The sequence below is a fragment of the Arabidopsis thaliana genome, chromosome 4, assembly GCF_000001735.4.
Source record: "Arabidopsis thaliana chromosome 4, partial sequence".
NCBI classification, from domain to species: domain Eukaryota; kingdom Viridiplantae; phylum Streptophyta; class Magnoliopsida; order Brassicales; family Brassicaceae; genus Arabidopsis; species Arabidopsis thaliana.
The window spans coordinates 761,829-780,382 of record NC_003075.7 but is presented as its reverse complement, the minus strand read 5'-3'; the positions used below and the strand labels follow the sequence as shown (position 1 = coordinate 780,382).

General features: G+C 37.2%; 5 protein-coding genes across 10 annotated transcripts; 2 read left to right on the top strand and 3 right to left on the bottom strand.

Moving 5' to 3' along the window:
* The first annotated feature begins 27 nt into the window (after positions 1-27).
* On the top strand, positions 28-3,969 carry AT4G01810 (Sec23/Sec24 protein transport family protein). Of its 3 annotated transcripts, none has more exons than NM_116411.4 (6): positions 28-171; positions 493-1,075; positions 1,173-2,993; positions 3,074-3,190; positions 3,333-3,404; positions 3,512-3,969. In NM_116411.4, the coding sequence occupies exons 2-6, from the start codon at positions 581-583 to the stop codon at positions 3,647-3,649; spliced, it is 2,643 nt and encodes an 880-aa protein (NP_567217.1). In that variant the 5' UTR covers positions 28-171; positions 493-580; the 3' UTR covers positions 3,650-3,969. The 3 variants fall into 3 exon arrangements, with proteins under 3 accessions (NP_567217.1, NP_001329285.1, NP_001329286.1); NM_001340337.1 differs by lacking the exon at positions 28-171 and adding an exon at positions 182-377 and having other exon boundaries at positions 3,512-3,923; NM_001340336.1 differs by lacking the exon at positions 28-171 and having other exon boundaries at positions 182-1,075; positions 3,512-3,923.
* AGY1 (Albino or Glassy Yellow 1) lies at positions 3,944-9,661 on the top strand (the record flags this gene model as incomplete). Of its 3 annotated transcripts, none has more annotated exons than NM_001340335.1 (20): positions 3,944-4,668; positions 4,745-4,817; positions 4,910-5,116; positions 5,215-5,318; positions 5,410-5,589; positions 5,694-5,912; positions 6,068-6,181; positions 6,253-6,366; positions 6,625-6,792; positions 7,014-7,189; positions 7,384-7,450; positions 7,538-7,684; positions 7,765-7,860; positions 7,943-8,011; positions 8,112-8,213; positions 8,289-8,540; positions 8,636-8,703; positions 8,791-8,908; positions 8,997-9,236; positions 9,320-9,457. In NM_001340335.1, 20 exons carry the CDS (start codon positions 4,249-4,251, stop codon positions 9,455-9,457), a joined length of 3,072 nt encoding a protein of 1,023 aa, NP_001328302.1. The 3 variants fall into 3 exon arrangements, with proteins under 3 accessions (NP_001328302.1, NP_001190653.1, NP_192089.1); NM_001203724.1 differs by having other exon boundaries at positions 4,123-4,668; positions 5,215-5,267; positions 6,253-6,474; positions 9,320-9,545; NM_116410.2 differs by having other exon boundaries at positions 4,252-4,668; positions 9,320-9,661.
* On the bottom strand, positions 9,548-10,584 carry AT4G01790 (Ribosomal protein L7Ae/L30e/S12e/Gadd45 family protein). Its single transcript, NM_116409.3, has 5 exons — positions 10,445-10,584; positions 10,286-10,333; positions 10,142-10,202; positions 9,959-10,057; positions 9,548-9,879 (listed from the first exon to the last, which is right to left on the bottom strand). The coding sequence occupies exons 1-5, from the start codon at positions 10,513-10,515 to the stop codon at positions 9,655-9,657; spliced, it is 504 nt and encodes a 167-aa protein (NP_192088.1). The 5' UTR covers positions 10,516-10,584; the 3' UTR covers positions 9,548-9,654.
* Positions 10,585-11,136: 552 nt separating this feature from the next.
* Positions 11,137-13,073, bottom strand: AT4G01780 (XH/XS domain-containing protein; the record flags this gene model as incomplete). Its single annotated transcript, NM_116408.2, has 7 exons — positions 11,137-11,373; positions 11,466-11,639; positions 11,769-12,056; positions 12,129-12,262; positions 12,370-12,495; positions 12,528-12,970; positions 13,057-13,073. The coding sequence occupies 7 exons, from the start codon at positions 13,071-13,073 to the stop codon at positions 11,137-11,139; spliced, it is 1,419 nt and encodes a 472-aa protein (NP_192087.2).
* A 433-nt stretch (positions 13,074-13,506) lies between these two features.
* Positions 13,507-15,910, bottom strand: RGXT1 (rhamnogalacturonan xylosyltransferase 1). Of its 2 annotated transcripts, NM_116407.4 has the most exons (4): positions 15,331-15,910; positions 14,420-14,581; positions 14,121-14,342; positions 13,507-13,999 (listed from the first exon to the last, which is right to left on the bottom strand). In NM_116407.4, exons 1-4 carry the CDS (start codon positions 15,817-15,819, stop codon positions 13,787-13,789), a joined length of 1,086 nt encoding a protein of 361 aa, NP_192086.1. In that variant the 5' UTR covers positions 15,820-15,910; the 3' UTR covers positions 13,507-13,786. The 2 variants fall into 2 exon arrangements, with proteins under 2 accessions (NP_192086.1, NP_001328015.1); NM_001340334.1 differs by having other exon boundaries at positions 13,507-14,342.
* Between the last annotated feature and the right edge of the window lie 2,644 nt (positions 15,911-18,554).

The window sequence follows — 18,554 nt, the reverse complement described above, 5'->3', positions numbered from 1 at the left end:
GAAAATGCCACGCATCGAGTTAAAAGAAAATGAAAAAATGAAAATAGAATCGAGAGGAGTAGTACTGGGTGAGAGGGATCGTAAGCTACGATTCAATGCGAGTCAAAAATTCGTCTACGAATTTGCTTCTTCTTCTTCTTCCTAATTTCTCGAATCGTCTCTCCGATTAAGGTATCACAATTTTTATTCCTGCTTCTTCTTCTTCTTCAGATTTCTGTTTTCATACCCTAACTTCTCTGCTTGATTTTAAGATTTTGCCTTTTGTTTTTATGTCTACTTTGGGTAGATTTTAGTTGATATACACTTCTGCGGATTTTGATTTGTCGGTGATTGAAACGAAAACGAATTGGTGATTTTGGGTTTAGTATCGTTTAGAAGTATAACTTCGGAATTGTCCTGTTTTTTTTTTCTATGAACTTTGTTTTTTGATATTTTGAGCTGAATTTTAGGGGATACTAAGGACTAAGGATTGTTTGTTGAAATTCTCTGCAGATTCTTGATCTGGACACAGTTCAAGGCTGTTTCAGCTTGTGAATTGTGATCTTACTTTGTTTGGATTAAGTAGAAACTTCGGAATCCGATGGCTAACTTACCGAAATCGTCGGTTAATTACCCGGGAACTCTCACTCCTCTAGAGCCAAATAGGCCATCACCACAGCCAGATAGAACCCCGGTCCCTCATTCTCCTCCAGTAGTAGCTTCACCTATACCTCCTAGGTTTCCTCAACCAAGTTTTAGACCAGATCAGATGTCTTCACCGTCGATGAAATCCCCAAGTTTGTTGTCACCTGCGAATGGTATCAGAACCGGAAGTCCCATTCCTCGCTTGAGTACTCCGCCTGGTCCTCCTGTCTTTAATACTCCGGTTAAACCAGCTGCTGTGCCTTTCCGTACCTCTCCAGCTACTCCTCAGCCTATGGCATACTCTTCAGCTAATTCTTCTCTGCCCGTATCTACACCTTCCTTTTACTCAAACGGGTCATCTGTTGGATCTCAGCGTGATCTTCCAGATGTTGTTAGAATGGAAGAACCAATAGCTGCAGACTCACCTTATGTTTTGTTTTCAGCAAATAAGGTATTTTACTTAACTTTCAATTCACATTTGGTGTGCGTCAGTGTTAGCTAATTGTGTAATTTATTTATCTGCAACCATCACTGGCCGTTTCATGTAGGTTTTAAAGCAGAAGAAGCTAGCAAATGTTGCTAGCTTGGGGTTTGGAGCAATAGTTTCTGCTGGGAGGGAGATTAGTCCTGGTCCTCAGATTATCCAACGTGATCCACATCGCTGTTTGAACTGTGGAGCATATTCAAATCCCTATAGCTCCATATTAATTGGCTCAGGCCAATGGCAGTGTGTCATCTGCGAGAACATGAATGGAAGTAAAGGTGAATATGTGGCTTCGAGCAAGAATGAGTTGCAAAACTTTCCAGAGCTTTCATTGCCTCTGGTTGATTATGTACAGACTGGAAACAAGAGACCTGGGTTTGTTCCTGCCTCTGATTCGCGGACATCTGCACCTGTCGTCCTTGTTATTGATGAGTGTTTAGATGAACCACATCTTCAGCACTTGCAGAGCTCTTTGCATGCATTTGTAGACTCGCTTCCACAAACTACCAGGCTTGGGATTATACTGTATGGTCGTACTGTTTCAATATATGATTTCTCTGAAGATTCCGTTGCTTCTGCGGATGTTATTTCTGGTGCAAAATCACCATCTGCAGAGTCGATGAAAGCGCTGATTTATGGGACCGGTGTATACTTGTCACCAATGCATGCATCACTAAAGGTAGCGCATGAGATATTCTCGTCCTTAAGACCATACACATTGAATGTACCTGAAGCCTCTAGAGATAGGTGCCTTGGAACTGCCGTTGAGGCTGCTCTGGCTATAATCCAAGGACCATCAGCCGAAATGTCTCGGGGAGTGGTCAGAAGAGCAGGAGGTAACAGTAGAATCATAGTTTGCGCTGGTGGTCCCATTACATATGGTCCTGGATCGGTACCTCATTCAATGAGTCATCCAAATTATCCATATATGGAAAAGACAGCCATAAAATGGATGGAAAATTTGGGGCGTGAAGCTCACAGGCACAATACGGTCGTCGACATATTGTGCGCTGGAACTTGCCCTCTCAGAGTTCCTATCCTGCAGCCACTTGCAAAAGCTTCAGGTGGTGTTTTGGTTCTTCACGATGATTTTGGTGAAGCCTTTGGTGTGGACTTGCAGAGGGCAGCCACTAGGGCAGCAGGTTCACATGGTCTGCTTGAAGTACGATGTTCAGATGATATTCTTATAACTCAGGTGATTGGACCTGGCGAAGAAGCACATTCAGAAACTCACGAGACGTTTAAGAGTGATGCGGCTCTCTCTATTCAGATGCTGAGTGTTGAAGAAACACAAAGCTTCTCTCTCTCAATGGAGAATAAGAGGGACATCAAAAGCGATCATGTATTTTTCCAGTTTGCTTTCCATTATTCGGATGTTTATCAAGCAGATGTGTCTCGGGTAATTACGTTCAAATTGCCAACTGTTGATAGCATCTCAGCATATCTTCAGAGTGTTGAGGACGAAGCTTCTGCGGTCCTCATCTCCAAGAGAACTCTTTTATTAGCGAAAAATCAGAAGGACGCAGTCGATATGCGTGCTACAGTAGACGAAAGAATCAAAGACATTGCTTTGAAATTCGGATCACAAGTGCCAAAATCAAAGCTTTATAGCTTCCCTAAGGAACTATCATCCCTCCCAGAACTCCTCTTCCATCTTAGAAGGGGTCCTTTACTGGGAAACATCATTGGTCATGAAGATGAAAGATCGGTGCTACGAAATTTGTTTCTAAACGCATCTTTCGATCTGTCTCTTCGTATGGTAGCACCCCGTTGCTTGATGCACCAAGAAGGTGGTACATTCGAGGAACTACCAGCGTATGATCTCTCTATGCAATCAGATAAGGCTGTTATTCTTGACCATGGCACAGATGTATTTATTTGGTTGGTAAGTTACTCTTGTCTTCATTCTGTGTCTTAATTATTTTCGGATCACTTCAGTTTAATCATTCATTTTGGTTGATTTAGGGAGCCGAACTGTCAGCTGACGAGGTGAAGAGTGCTGCAGTCTTAGCAGCTTGCAGAACGTTAGCTGAAGAGCTAACTGAATTCCGGTTTCCAGCTCCACGTATTCTCGCATTCAAGGTCCTTAACATTTCAGAACCTTATACAATTTTTCTCAAAAGAATCACACACTTTCTAACCTTTCTTTTTTTATGGATTCAATATCTATCTGCTAATCCATTGAAACATAATTCAAAATCTTGTATATATTGAAACATAACAGGAAGGAAGTTCCCAAGCTAGATATTTTGTTTGCCGGCTTATACCAGCACATAAAGACCCTCCTTATGAGCAGGTAAAAACATACTAAACCATGTCAGAAAGAAAAGACAAAACTATCATTGCGGATCTTAATCCATTTATTTTTATTTTTTTTCTTCTGAACCCAATTTTTTTGTGCAGGAAGCAAGATTTCCACAGATAAGAACATTGACGACAGAGCAAAGAATGAAACTAAAGAGTAGTTTTATAGAGTTTGATGAAGCCAGTTTCTGCGAATGGATGAGGAGTTTGAAAGTAGTGCCTCCTGAGCCCAGGTAGTCATACATTTTATTCTTGCTTCATCGTTTTTTTTCCGCCTTTTACTGTCAGAACATTTTTTTTGTTCTCTGTGAGTCTTTTGTTTTTAGGATTCTCTTTATATGATCTCCAGTTCTCTCAAGTGAATTATATACTCTGTCCGTTACAAGCAAAATAATGTGTAGAGATGATGACCGTGATTTTTCTTTTTACCATTTTACAGTCGATGTAATGCCGTGTCTATTTTTACCATCCATGCTTAGCCTTTTTGGTTTGAATCCAAGTTATTTGATGGTACAAATCAATCGGTCACCTAAATTTTTAAAATCTGCATTATCATAGGCACATACATGCCGAATATATAAAATAATTCGTGAAATAAGTTAAAGCTAGAAAATATGTAAGAAACTCAATGACGTGGCAAAAAAGAAGAGTATCCACCAGAAGTTGAGTCTAGGGGTATAAACGTAATTAACATCACCTTATCCCCAACGTCTCAATTCTCTCTCTCGTGCTCTTCACTCGACGACACACGAAAACCGGAAATAAAAGTTTTCGGGTTTTCTTCAGCCGGACTGTTTTTCGCTCCCGCCGGAAATTCTCCCGGCTCGCCGTCGACGATGATGGTGTCTCCACTCTGCGACTCTCAGTTACTTTACCACCGCCCCTCGATCTCACCTACCGCTTCTCAGTTCGTGATCGCGGATGGAATCATCCTCCGGCAAAATCGTCTTCTGAGCTCTTCGTCGTTTTGGGGCACCAAATTCGGAAACACCGTCAAGTTGGGAGTATCTGGATGTAGTAGCTGCTCTCGGAAGAGAAGCACGAGTGTGAATGCTTCACTAGGTGGTCTTCTTAGCGGAATTTTCAAGGGTTCTGATAACGGAGAGTCGACTAGGCAACAGTACGCATCCATCGTCGCATCCGTTAATCGCTTGGAGACTGAGATTTCGGCTCTTTCGGATTCTGAGTTGCGAGAGAGGACTGATGCGTTGAAGCAACGTGCTCAGAAAGGAGAATCCATGGATTCACTTTTACCTGTAATTTTCCAAATCCTTCAGTTTTTGGTTTTGACACCAATGTTTTTGATTCAATTGTGGAAATTTCAAATTGTAGGAAGCATTTGCTGTTGTGAGAGAAGCTTCCAAGAGAGTTCTTGGACTCAGACCTTTCGATGTGCAATTAATTGGTAACACAGTCTCTGTGGAATGTTATTCTAATGGTCTCACTGTTATGAAAGACTTTTTTGAGTGGAGTCTCTCTATATGGTTTTAATTGCAGGTGGTATGGTTCTTCATAAAGGAGAAATAGCTGAAATGAGAACTGGTGAAGGGAAAACGCTTGTTGCTATTTTACCAGCTTATTTGAATGCATTAAGTGGGAAAGGTGTTCATGTGGTTACAGTTAATGATTATCTTGCTCGAAGAGATTGTGAATGGGTTGGTCAAGTTCCTCGGTTCCTTGGATTGAAGGTTGGTCTAATCCAACGTATGTCTCTTTTCTCTGAACTTCTTTGTCAATGTAATCAGCATCTTCTTTGCTCGTTGTGTGTTATAGATGCTTTACGCATGTGGTTACTTTGACAGAGAATATGACACCTGAACAAAGAAAGGAAAATTATTTATGCGATATCACATATGTCACCAACAGTGAGCTTGGATTTGATTATCTGAGAGACAATCTAGCCACGGAAAGTAATTCTTGCTTTATTTTCTCCTTTCATTATTGATTGTATGAGTTTATTTTGGATGTTTTTTCTGAGTTAGTTTCTGATTGTACAGAGTGTTGAGGAGCTCGTCTTGAGGGATTTCAATTATTGTGTGATTGATGAAGTTGATTCCATACTTATTGATGAAGCAAGGACTCCTCTCATTATCTCTGGGCCTGCAGAGAAACCTAGTGACCAATATTACAAAGCTGCAAAGATTGCTTCAGCCTTTGAGCGGGATATACATTACACTGTAAGAATCCTCAGTTATTTCTTTTGTTGTGTGAAATTTTATAGTGGAGTTGGCAATCCATCTTCCAAATTCTAACTGGTCACTAAGGTTTTTTGGTGTGGCAGGTTGATGAAAAGCAGAAGACTGTTTTACTGACGGAACAGGGTTATGAGGATGCAGAAGAAATCCTGGACGTGAAAGATTTGTATGATCCCCGTGAACAGTGGGCATCATATGTTCTTAATGCCATTAAGGCAAAAGAACTTTTTCTCAGAGATGTGAACTATATCATCCGAGCAAAGGAGGTTCTTATCGTGGATGAGTTTACTGGTCGTGTAATGCAGGTACTTGTGTATATTCATCTTAATAAGAAATATCACTATTTATCATTTTAGTGATCTCAGTGGCTACTGCTGATAAATATTCTTAGGCCACAAGAACAACATAGATTAAAAAAAAACAGTACGTAGGAACCCACTGAATAAGTTATTTCTTTCAGGGAAGACGTTGGAGTGATGGACTACATCAAGCTGTTGAAGCAAAAGAAGGCTTGCCTATTCAGAATGAATCTATTACTCTGGCGTCAATTAGTTATCAAAACTTCTTTCTGCAGGTTGGAAATGCATACTTTCCACTTTTTGATTATTGTTTGCATTGTAATGTATAATATCTTTTATGTTGTAGTTTCCGAAACTTTGCGGGATGACGGGTACAGCATCGACCGAGAGTGCAGAATTTGAAAGCATATACAAGCTTAAAGTTACAATTGTACCCACAAATAAGCCCATGATAAGAAAGGTTTGTCTCCTATCTTATGCTCTGAACTTGTACCTCAAAATTCAGACTGTTGGTCTTCACAATTGTTCTCCATCGGAAGATCTAAAATTCGTGTATGTTGGCCTTCTAGTGAGATCTGTTAAAGTGGAAAAATGTTAAACATCCATGTTAGTTCTGGAAGGACATTGTATGCTGTACTAGTTTCCGATTTTGATATTTTCTTTTCAAAAAAAAAACGTCTCTCTTTCCCTGTCTTATACCTTTTTAAATCACTTTCAGGATGAGTCAGATGTGGTTTTCAAGGCAGTCAATGGCAAATGGCGGGCAGTAGTAGTGGAGATCTCTAGAATGCACAAGACAGGTAGGGCTGTGCTAGTTGGCACAACCAGTGTCGAGCAGAGTGATGAACTATCGCAACTGTTGAGGGAAGCTGGAATAACTCATGAGGTAAGGCTTTCATGTCATTTTGATTAATAAATCTTGGACGCGTAATCTATGCAAAAATGAATCCAAGATACATATGCTCCATTAGTATTAGTTCAAACTTTTTTTTTTTGACATCTAAACAAATGGTGTATGTAAAGACAAACCAATAAAAAAATCAAATCAATTATATTCCTTGTACAAGAATACTGACAGATGATGTTATATATATGTTGTACAAAAAGGTCCTCAATGCCAAGCCAGAAAATGTGGAGAGGGAAGCTGAAATTGTAGCACAAAGTGGCCGTTTAGGGGCAGTAACAATTGCCACAAATATGGCAGGGCGTGGGACAGACATAATTCTTGGTGGAAACGCAGAGTTCATGGCACGTTTGAAGCTTCGTGAGATACTTATGCCCAGGTATCATGCATGAAGCATTCAAAGTTATGAATAATACTTTATTATCGCTAATAAACATTTTGTCCACATAAGAAAGATCCTTTATCCACCATTGATAAAATTGCTACAGGTTATGTACTTTGTGTAACAAAGAACCTTGGAGTTCATGATTTATTTTTAGCTGAAGTTTTGTTACGTTTTAAATGTTACCACAGAGTGGTAAAGCCTACTGATGGTGTTTTTGTATCTGTGAAGAAGGCCCCTCCCAAGAGAACATGGAAGGTTTGGCCTTTCTAGAGTCTCTGGTTTTGGTAAACATGAGATTCTAATGGTTACACTGAGCTAAGTAGAATTTTTTTAACGATTCAGGTGAATGAGAAGTTATTTCCATGCAAACTGTCAAATGAGAAAGCAAAGCTAGCTGAAGAAGCTGTACAATCAGCTGTAGAGGCTTGGGGCCAGAAATCGTTAACTGAGCTTGAAGCAGAGGAACGTTTATCTTATTCTTGTGAAAAGGTGAGCAACTGAGAAATCCTGGAAGTATATGTTCATATGTTAAATTTTAGTTTGAGTCATTTCTTTCCTCCTTTTCTCAGGGTCCTGTCCAAGATGAAGTTATAGGTAAACTGAGGACTGCATTTCTGGCGATAGCGAAAGAATATAAGGGCTACACTGATGAAGAAAGGAAGAAGGTTAGTTCTGTTACAGCAGAGCAGTATGTGAATCTCTGTCAAGTGTCTGTTGTTGATCGTTTATTCTCCTGAACTGCTGCAGGTGGTGGAAGCTGGTGGACTTCACGTGGTGGGGACAGAGCGGCATGAATCACGTCGAATAGACAATCAGGTTTCCTTAATAGATTTGTTTCAAGGAGATTTATGGTTGATTCAGGTTCCTTTCTCAGTGAAATAAATCTTCTTCACTATGTTTTGTTCCCCTCATACAGTTGCGTGGGCGAAGTGGCCGGCAAGGGGATCCTGGAAGTTCCCGATTCTTCCTTAGTCTTGAAGATAACATATTCCGCATTTTTGGTGGAGATCGGATTCAGGTGACATTTGTATCTACAATTTATTGATTCTTCTGGAAAATAATCGTCTAAACATAGTTGCCGTATAACTCTTAGGGTATGATGAGGGCATTCAGGGTGGAAGATTTACCGATCGAATCCAAGATGCTTACTAAAGCTCTAGATGAAGCTCAGAGAAAAGTTGAGAATTACTTCTTTGACATCAGAAAGCAATTATTCGAATTTGACGAGGTTCTCAATAGCCAAAGAGATCGTGTTTATACAGAGAGAAGGCGTGCTCTTGTGTCGGACAGCCTTGAGCCTCTGATTATCGAGTATGCTGAATTGACAATGGATGACATTCTAGAGGTAAGCCGTTTGATATTGATGCCCAGCTAAAGAAGGTCGTTATTCCCCCCGAGTCTTTGTATACCAACAGTTGAAACTCGTTTTACCATTACTAGGCAAATATTGGCCCAGATACTCCAAAGGAAAGCTGGGATTTTGAAAAGCTCATTGCGAAAGTTCAGCAGTAAGAATTATACTTCTTTAGGAAAACATTTCACATACATAAGCACTATACATTTGTTTAAGCTCTCATAAAAATTCAACCTCTTAGGTACTGTTACCTGTTGAACGATCTCACTCCCGATTTGCTGAAAAGCGAAGGATCAAGTTATGAAGGGTTGCAAGATTATCTCCGTGCCCGTGGCCGCGATGCATACTTACAGAAAAGAGTAAGTTATAGATGGATTCTTAGCCTTTTCACATTGGTATAAGATACCAGGAGCTGTGTGGTTAATAAAGCTTGTTTATGATTCATAGGAAATCGTGGAGAAACAATCACCAGGGCTAATGAAAGATGCCGAACGATTCTTAATCTTGAGCAATATTGATAGGTTATGGAAAGAACACCTTCAAGCACTCAAGTTCGTGCAACAAGCTGTGGGGCTCAGAGGATATGCGCAACGCGATCCACTCATCGAGTATAAGCTCGAAGGATACAATCTATTTCTGGAAATGATGGCTCAAATACGAAGAAATGTGATATACTCCATATATCAGGTTCTTCATTAAATCAAAACCTCTGCTTCACTTCACACAATAATTTACTCATTCAAGTTTTGATTCTTTTTTTTTTGTGGCAGTTTCAACCAGTGCGGGTAAAGAAGGACGAAGAGAAGAAGTCTCAGAACGGGAAACCGAGCAAACAAGTAGATAATGCTAGTGAGAAGCCTAAACAAGTTGGTGTCACAGATGAGCCATCCTCAATTGCAAGCGCCTAAGAGCGGTAAACGGTAAAATCTTTTTGGGTACAAGAGCGGGAATTCGTTTTTGGGAAAAAAGCTCGGTGAATACATTCGAGAAAGCTGGAATCACTAAATTTGTTGTCAATCTCATTTATCTGTATATACTACTACTAGTACATTGAGAAAGGATCACATCAAAACCAGATCAAAGAAAACTTCCTTCTCTTACAGGATCAAGAATCTCTCGGAAGAATCTGTTTAAGTAGTAGGTTGAGATCATTTCCTCTAGCCTTGATACCGATGGCTAGAGCCGTCTTGAGCTTAACCAACTCACCTAATCTGAGAGAGGCTCGTTTGTTGTCCCTTACATAGAGAACCGGAACGTTTCTCGAAGCAGCTAAGTTGGGTATATGCTTGGTCAGCATCCTCGGTTTACAATCTGCTACTAAAATCACTACCTGTGATGAATTGAAAACAGTCTCTTTCTAAATCAATACCATTTTTCTAATGAGAGTTATTAGGGTTGTAGTGTCGTACCTGAAGTTGTTTAGGGTTTTGTTGTTGGTCACTAGTATTGTTGGGATTCATCCTCTCAAGAACTCGAGTGACTTCGTTGATCCCAATCGCTATTTGCTTCTGAAATACATCACAACGGTGGTGTTTGAGAATCGAATCTTGAAGAAACAAAAAAAAACCATAGCAAGAGTAGTAAGTAGTAACCTTGAGCCATATCTTCTCAGGTAATGAGTTCACATTCGAAAGCTTGGACGTCTCAATTCCTCTAATTCACCAAAAAGAGAGAACTTTTGTAACAAAAACCGATATTTGTGATGGTTTTTTTTTAAGGGTTTGGAGAGAGTTTACCTCTGAATCAAGTCGAGTAGATGAGTAAGACGTTCGCCTTCATAGTAACTACAAGACGAACCGGAGAAATCGAAATCCTTAGAAACTCTTTGGAAACAGACTTAGAGAGAAAGAGAGAGTATTGAATTGGTTTCTATAGGAAGAATTAGGTAAGCTTACTCAGATTCTTTGACGGGATTCGAATCAGCTTCTATCTTCTTCTGAGGGTTTATGGGTGTGACGCCTCTCATCGGTGATCGGTGTTCTAGTGATGGACACCAACTGTTCGACAAAACTACCCAGTTCGAAGTTTTTTTTTTTTTTTTCCACATTGACAAGGGTCTATCTCGTAATTAGCCAAAAGGCCCAAAACGAATGTAAATTTATAGGTTATAAGATGAAACGTTAACATAACAATGAAAGGGTCAATATTCAATTTTTTGACTAGAAGAAAAGAAAGTAACTCGTGACAAAGTTTGTTTTTTACAATAAAAGGTTCTAAATGACATGCTTAAGATATGAGACAAGAGAGAGGCCACATCTAGTTGTTTTACATGTTAAATATATTACAAAATGGCATTATGATACATTTTACTACTCATTGTCCAAAGAGGCGGCATACTCCTAGAAATATTTCACAATGAAACATCAAAACGATGCAAGACATCAAAGTTGTGTCAACTATTCACTAAGTTCTGAGAAGAAAAACAAAAAGAATAAACCAAAAACCAAACACATTTCTCTGCAACTAAGCTTTTTCTTCAGTCCCTCTTGCAGCTGCAAATCATCAATCAAAAATCCAGTATGAGCAAAATTATATTTTGCACATGAAAACATATTTTTGTTCGGTTATCAAGAAAAGGTTTAAACCTTTACGCCATTCCGCGCTTACGTTTCGCTTTTTCCCATTGATCAAGTAAACAAGTGACACCTTCTTCAAGTGTAGCCCTCTTATCTTCTTTGAAGTTCCATAGCTCTGTTGTAATGTACCTTCCACTCGGGTTATACTCGTTTATCTCCAACAAAGCTTTCGTGACCGCATTGTAAGGACCATCTCCCAAATCTGCCTTTAGCTCCCTCAGCTTTTCGTCTCTATCATCTATCACTTCCTAAACACAAATAACAACAACAACACAAAAACAGCTTTTTAATCTTTCAGAGAGATTCGACATAACAAACCGTGTCAAGAAGGCGGTCTTACCACTTCTCTATCTTGATTTTCGAGCTTGACCCGCTTGTATGGATGCCAATCTGGATCGTTGATATAGTGTTCCCAAAGTTGGAGAACTTCAACTGCTCGGTCCTCCACATCTTCCTGACAATACTTCTGCTGCATTGCATCCACGAATGGTTTCCTTACGAGCTCTCCCATACACTTAACACCGATACTTGTTTTCTATTCTCTCATAATCTACATAAGGCACATGAAACAAACAAACCAAAATGTCAAGCTTTCTCAGAGGTTTTCTGATATAATTGAAAAGAACAACACTTTGATACATACATTTACCAATTCTTTACGAGCTTCTTGAAGCTCATCATTGGTCCTGCGCTCTCTAAGGATAAGAGTTTGGTTAAATTTATTGAGGTCTGCGAGTTCTGCTTCCTTCTCAACTAAGTCTTTGAAGATGATGTCCACCTCTTTCACAACTTGAGCATCGCCATCTGATGCCATGTGCTTCATCACATTGAGCTGTCCTTTCAACTGCTCAACCTCTAGCTCAATCGCTTGTACCTGATCTATCTGTCTTTCTAGTCTTATGATTTTCTCATGAAGCTCCTCCTTTTGCCTCTGTTAAGTACACATCAACACATGGACTTATATCTTAACAAAAAAGAGAGATACAGAGAGTAAATGTTTTACCTGTTCAAGATCTTCAGACAATTTCATTCTCTCGGTTCCATTGTGCACTTGGGGCTTTGCCAACTCATTACCTTTGATTTCGAGTTTCTTCTTCTCTGACTCCAACAGCTTCGTCAATCTCTCATGGTCATCAACTATCTTTTGAATATGCCTCATTGTTCTCTCTTGTATAGCATTCAGCTTTGCTGATTCTTCTCCTTCTCTTCCATCAACTGATTAAGTTCCTCTGACTTCACTGAACAAAGCTCCTCAATCTCCTTCACGTCTTTTATCTTCTCTTCTACAACTTGTCTCAGATTCTTCACAAGCATTTGCTGTTTCCTCGCCTCTTCTTTCGTAAGCTCAGCTATAGTTTTGAGTTCACGGTCTTCCTCAAGTTTTCTCCGATGATATTATTACCGTTATAATCATCAGCACCAGCTATCCACCCGTAAAGACCTAACTTGGGACCGTCTTTTTTCATCCAGTCCTTCTTTCCATGACCATCTACTCTATAAGCCTTGTCAAACAAAAGACCATTGTTTAATCCTCTGAGAATATACTCATCCCTTAGCTTCGATCCACTCTCACCCGCGGGTCGACCATCTTGTGCCTTTGTAGTTGGAATATTAACAACAATGCCTGTTTCAGCCACGTATACACAATCACTAAACACACATTGCAATTCAATCTTAAGAAGAAAAGTAAGAACCTTAAAAGTTAAAAGTGTGTGTACCTTTCCAAGGATGCACAAGCTTCTCGTGATGATCACAATCTTGAATAGGGTTTCCGAACTAGACCAAACGAAACGAACCGAACTAGACCAAACGAAATTGAACATTTCGTAACCTAATCCATAACAACTCGAGATGCAGAAATGAGTAACAGAGCATTTTAGTACTCAATTCCAATTTGAATTCGAATACCAATAAACCAAACTAAGGCTAACTGCCTAGTGCCTCCCATCAAATTCAAATCAACGCCATAACCAGATTAAACCGGAAACAAAACCGAGAATCAAACAGAGCAGGTTTTGATGTAATTTTCTTTAATATTATATTTTTATCACAATTAATTTTATTAAATATTTTTGAATTTTTTTGGTCAACTCCGGGTTTAACGTTTGGTTTTACTGGATTCTGACGAATGGTATACTAAAATATGATGGTTATAGTATTGACAACATGTCTATATTAGTACGTTAATTTTAGTCTATGTGAACATACGATACATTAAATTAGTGTTAGCTTATGATTTTTTTTATCTTATGTTCTCTAAAATCTAAATCATAAACCATTAAATAAATAAAAGGTCTAATTAGTTGGGAGTCATGTGCTTATTCGAGTAAACTATTATTTAAGTAGTGCTTGACATGTTGTCATTTTGCATCTGTTTGTTTCCATGTAATAAGTATAGTCAACTCTTTGTGATTCAAATAATGTCATGACATACATCTTGAGTCTCATTTGTTTACTACATACAGACCAAAATTTGTCTGTCGCGAAACTTTGACTATCTCTGAATTTCCCCTGTTTTCCTCTTTTTTTTCTACTAAACATTACAACTGGATTAACCAAACTCAAATCATAACGAATTAGTCATATATAACCTCACAATTAAGATCCCCAAAATTGTAAGGAATTTACTCAGTGGATCTATCTTTCTTTAGCCATTCGAGTTTACTCTAATTTCCCTAATGGAGACTCAAGAGCGTGATCATCGACAAGCCATAGACCGTAATCTTGGAAACGTTTCATTTTCCTGTCGTAACCGATAATGTAGTTATTGTGGACTATGACATGTTTCCCCTTTGTCTCTTGAACCCATGCCTCGTTCTTGAAGTACAATCCTCCTGTTGGGAAAGCTACTTGAGAAAGCAAGTAGAGATCCACCTGCAGAACAAAAGATCACAAAACAAGTCAAAGTTACCAAAGAGACTAAAAGAAAAACCATAAATCCAACATTAATAAGTAGATAAAGTAGAAATAGAACATGAAGGAAACAAAAACATACTTGATGAGCTGTTTTGTTAAGTGCCAAGTTAAAAGCAGGCTGATCATTTGCTTTAAAACGGATGGATTCAGACCAAGCTTGGGATTGAAGTTCCTCACTCCATTTCTTCATTAGAAGCTTTGCACCATTCGTAGGTCGCAAGTAAATCATGCAGCTACATATATAAGTCTCTCCGTTTCGATCCGGATGTGGTAAATCATGAGAGTGATTCAAAGGCTTTATCTGACACAAAAATTAACCCGAGAATAAGATAAATAAAACACACTAAATTTCCAAAGATGTGTGAAGAATTCACATACTTGAGGCATGTCATCGGTGAAATACGCGTCATGGCTTCCCTCCAAATACAGAAATGGATCTTGCAACCAAACCATATCAACATCGTTGTACATAACATTGTAACCTAGCTCCAAAATTTGCAAGAGATGTTGCGGCCTTCGAGCTGTGAAATTGAAGAAACCCTAGTCGGATATGATGAGTAAATTAGTGAAAACATAAGTTTTCTTCACACACAGAAATAATAAAAGCAATGGCCCTAGACCACCAATCTTTTTTTTTCAAAATGAAGGCCACAATTTTATAAAAGTTGTTTTGTTTAGTTATAGTTAAATTAATTTTACTTTTACTCTCTAACCACTATAAGTAAACGGTATGCTTAGATTTTTTTATCTTTATTTTTTACTTTTGGAAAACTGCGTAAAAAGAACAAACCTAAACAGTAAGAAATGTATACATATTTACACTAATATGACACGTAAAAGATGTTATAAAATTATTTTTGGGAAAACGATGAAAAAATTAAGATGTGAAAAATCAGATTTTGTTAAAATTGTCAATAACACTTTAATAATAAAAAGCTATCTTAAATGAAGAAAAAAACCATGCAAAAGAAAGTAAATAAATAAACTAAAAAAAAGGCCACATATTTTTAGTTAGCCTTGACCCTTGAGCCTCTACTAGTAGCTACTACTATATCCACAAGTTGACCAGTTTTTGTCCTTTTTTTAATAGGATCAACCATGAATGTACTCTAAACACACTCAATACCGAAATCTTAGGGACTAGTCAAACTTATGATCCCAGTAATCACTCAGAGCTAGTCAAGAACATCCACGATCTAAGTATGATCAAGAACATGAATCAATCTACTCATTTCCAGCTAGATCTCATGAACTGAAAGCTAAAGATATCTCAATGGTGAAAACTTTACCTGGGAACCGAAACTGAATGCGGTTTTAGAATCGAGCGCTGGAGGAATAAGAACGGCGTGGCCAGGCCACTTCTCGTTGACTTTATACAGAGTAATGTAATCCTCAGCGATCACGAGGACTTTGTCTTGATGCTTTTGTCTAGAAACACTAATCAACCAGTTGTTGAGAAAAGGCAAGAATGGTGAGCTCACGGCGCAGACTATCACAGTGCCATTCTTGGCCACGAACCTAGCCGCCTGAGCAAGGGTATAGTCGCGCCATTTGGACTGCGGAGACGGTGACAAAGAAGAAGAAAGTCTATTTGGAAACAGGAATAAGGGAGATCCTGGCCAGGGCAAGAGTACACCGAGGAGCAGGACGAGAGCGAGAAGGAGAAGGAGGAGACCGTTGCGGCTAAGGAGAGAGATGGGACGGTCTGAGATTGAAGAATAAGAACTAGGAGAGGAAGAGAATGTACTTTGTTTAAGAATATGTTGTTTCTGCTCCATTGTTGTAGCAGTAGAGCAACAAAATTTGAGGAGAAAATTTTACAAGTTTGGATCAGATTCAAAGGTGGGGAAATATATAAATGAAAAGTTTGTAACAAAGAAAATAGTTTCTATTTTATTATATAAAATATGGTTAATTCATAAGATTGTGTCATATGTCAAGTCTGTCGATCAGATGTTTACATGTTGAGAAAATGTTTAACTTTTTTTTTCTTCTTAAAGAGATAAAAAAGCAAAAAAAAAAAAAAATCTGCATATACTAAGTTATATATCCATTTTGGCTGCGCGCCTTTTGATGGCTGTCATTTTCTAAAAAAAAAAAATCTGCATATACTAAGTTATATATCCATTTTGTTCCCTTAATTAAAAAAAAAATTAACAAATTTATTTTTACATGTGTTGTTGGTCAATTAAATTTTGTATGCATTAATGTTTTTTAAGAAAAACATTTATTATGGCTAATAATACTAAATTAAAAAGTTAATTGAAGTTTAAAATAATAATATAATTTATTTAACATTAATTTGATGGGATAACATTATATTTAGCATGAATTATTATTTTTTAAAATCATTTATTATAGATAATAATACTAATTAAAACGGGACATTGAAATTTAAAATAAAAATATAATTTATTTAACATTAATTTAATTGGATAAAATTATATTTATCATCTATAATATAGTGTTTTCATTTGTTAAATAAAAACATAAAAAATGGAAAAAATGATGAGCTTATAAGAATAAATTTTTGAATACCTATATTATATTTTAAGAATTTTAACGCATCATGGAAGAATTATGTTTTTCCTTTTTTTAATACTAAATAATTGTTATTTAGAATTTAGATATCATCAATAAAAACAAGTGTGTAGAATTAAATTCTTTGATAAAATGGAATGTACAAGACTAAAAATTTGTTGAAAACAAAAAATATCAAATTTATAACTCACATAATCACGCCATTTGTTAAATTGTTTTATAACATTTAATATTTATTTCTTACATAAAGAGTATGTACTACCTTTTAAGTTTTTTCTATTTCTTTTCTAAAAAAAATTCTAAATGACATTTAACAGCGATAATTTTTTTTGTTAAACTTTAAGTATTACACACAAAACTAGCAAAACTCATATAAGACCTATCGTGAACTTCTCCATTACCTTCCAATAAAAAGATACTTTGATTAACCATTAATAAATCAGAAGTTGTCTATCCCAATGATCAACTGCTGAGACCAAAAAGACGATTTGTAGACTTTGCCTTTACCAGTTGCACCATTGATACTTGATAATCAATATAATTAAGGTAATTTAACACACACGAAAAATTCACGTTAGTCAAGAAAAAAATTGATAAAATGTGGAGTCAACTTAACAAAATTAAGTTTAATTCAGAATTTGTATTGGACCACTTTTGCTTCAACATGTACTAAACACAGCTCAAACAGAGCTAATCAATGAATATCCAAGATCTAAGTATGATGTAAACCTGTTAAAAAATCCCATTAAAGTGCGATCGGACCAAAAACAATATATAAAGAACATATTGATCAGTTTATTTTGGTTTTGAGTTAGAACTTCATAAAACTTAACAAATCTGGCAATTTTCAACTAGATTTCAGGAAATTAAAGCAGTGATATCTCAAATGTGAAAGGGAAGATGAAGTGAATCAACCACGATAAGCTAGAGAAATTTGCGGGTTAAGACTTTAAGCTGTACACGTGATAGTTCTTCTTTATGCTTACTTAGAGCATCCACATTGGTTGGTTTTTAATATGAGTTTCTTCGAATTGTTTATTAGTTAATTTTGATAGTTTTGTAGTTTAGAGTTTTTTATAATTTTTATGGTTCAATGGTGGAATTTTTAAGAGGGTTTCTTAAAAAAAATAAAAAATGGTTAAGTACATAAGTTAATAGATGAAACTCATGAAATAAAACTCATTACTCGATTGTAACCAAAATTGTTAAGTTCGGACCAAACACTCACATTCATCTATTAATCGATATGGTTGAGTTCAGACCAAACACACACATTCATCTATTAATCAATATGGTTAAGTTCAGACCAAACACATACATTCATTCATTAATGGATATGGTTAAGTTCAGACCAAACTCATTAATCGATAAAACTCACAACAGTACATACATTTAAAGAATCTGGTATCTTCCACAATTGATGTTGGCACAATTTCTATTCTTCCCAGTCCTGCAAAATGAAGCAAATCATGACATTAACAGATGAAACAAAACCGTAAACTACAAACATTCAGACCAAACACAAATACTCATCTCATTAATCCATAAACTGAAAACATTGAGACCAAACATTCACCAAACACAAATACTCACCAAACACAAATACTCATCTCATTAATCCATAAACAGAAAACATTCAGACTAAACATTCAGACCAAACACAAACATTCAGACCAAACATTCAGTCTCAAAGTTATTACACATATACTAAAAGCCGAAATACTAGAAGCTAAAACTTAAAGCCGAAATACTAGAAGGTGAAGTACATTCTGACCAAACATGCAACATTCAGATAGAAACTAAAACTTAAGACAACATATCATTTATTAGCTTGTTCTTAAGCGCCATCTCTATGTCAGATAAAGGCTCTGTTTTGCCACAACCATGTTTTTTGAGCAAAAATTTCAGAAAACTCCAAGTGCATTAAAAGAGATATACTTGAGACAGAGCTGGATTCTACCTCTTGGTAAGA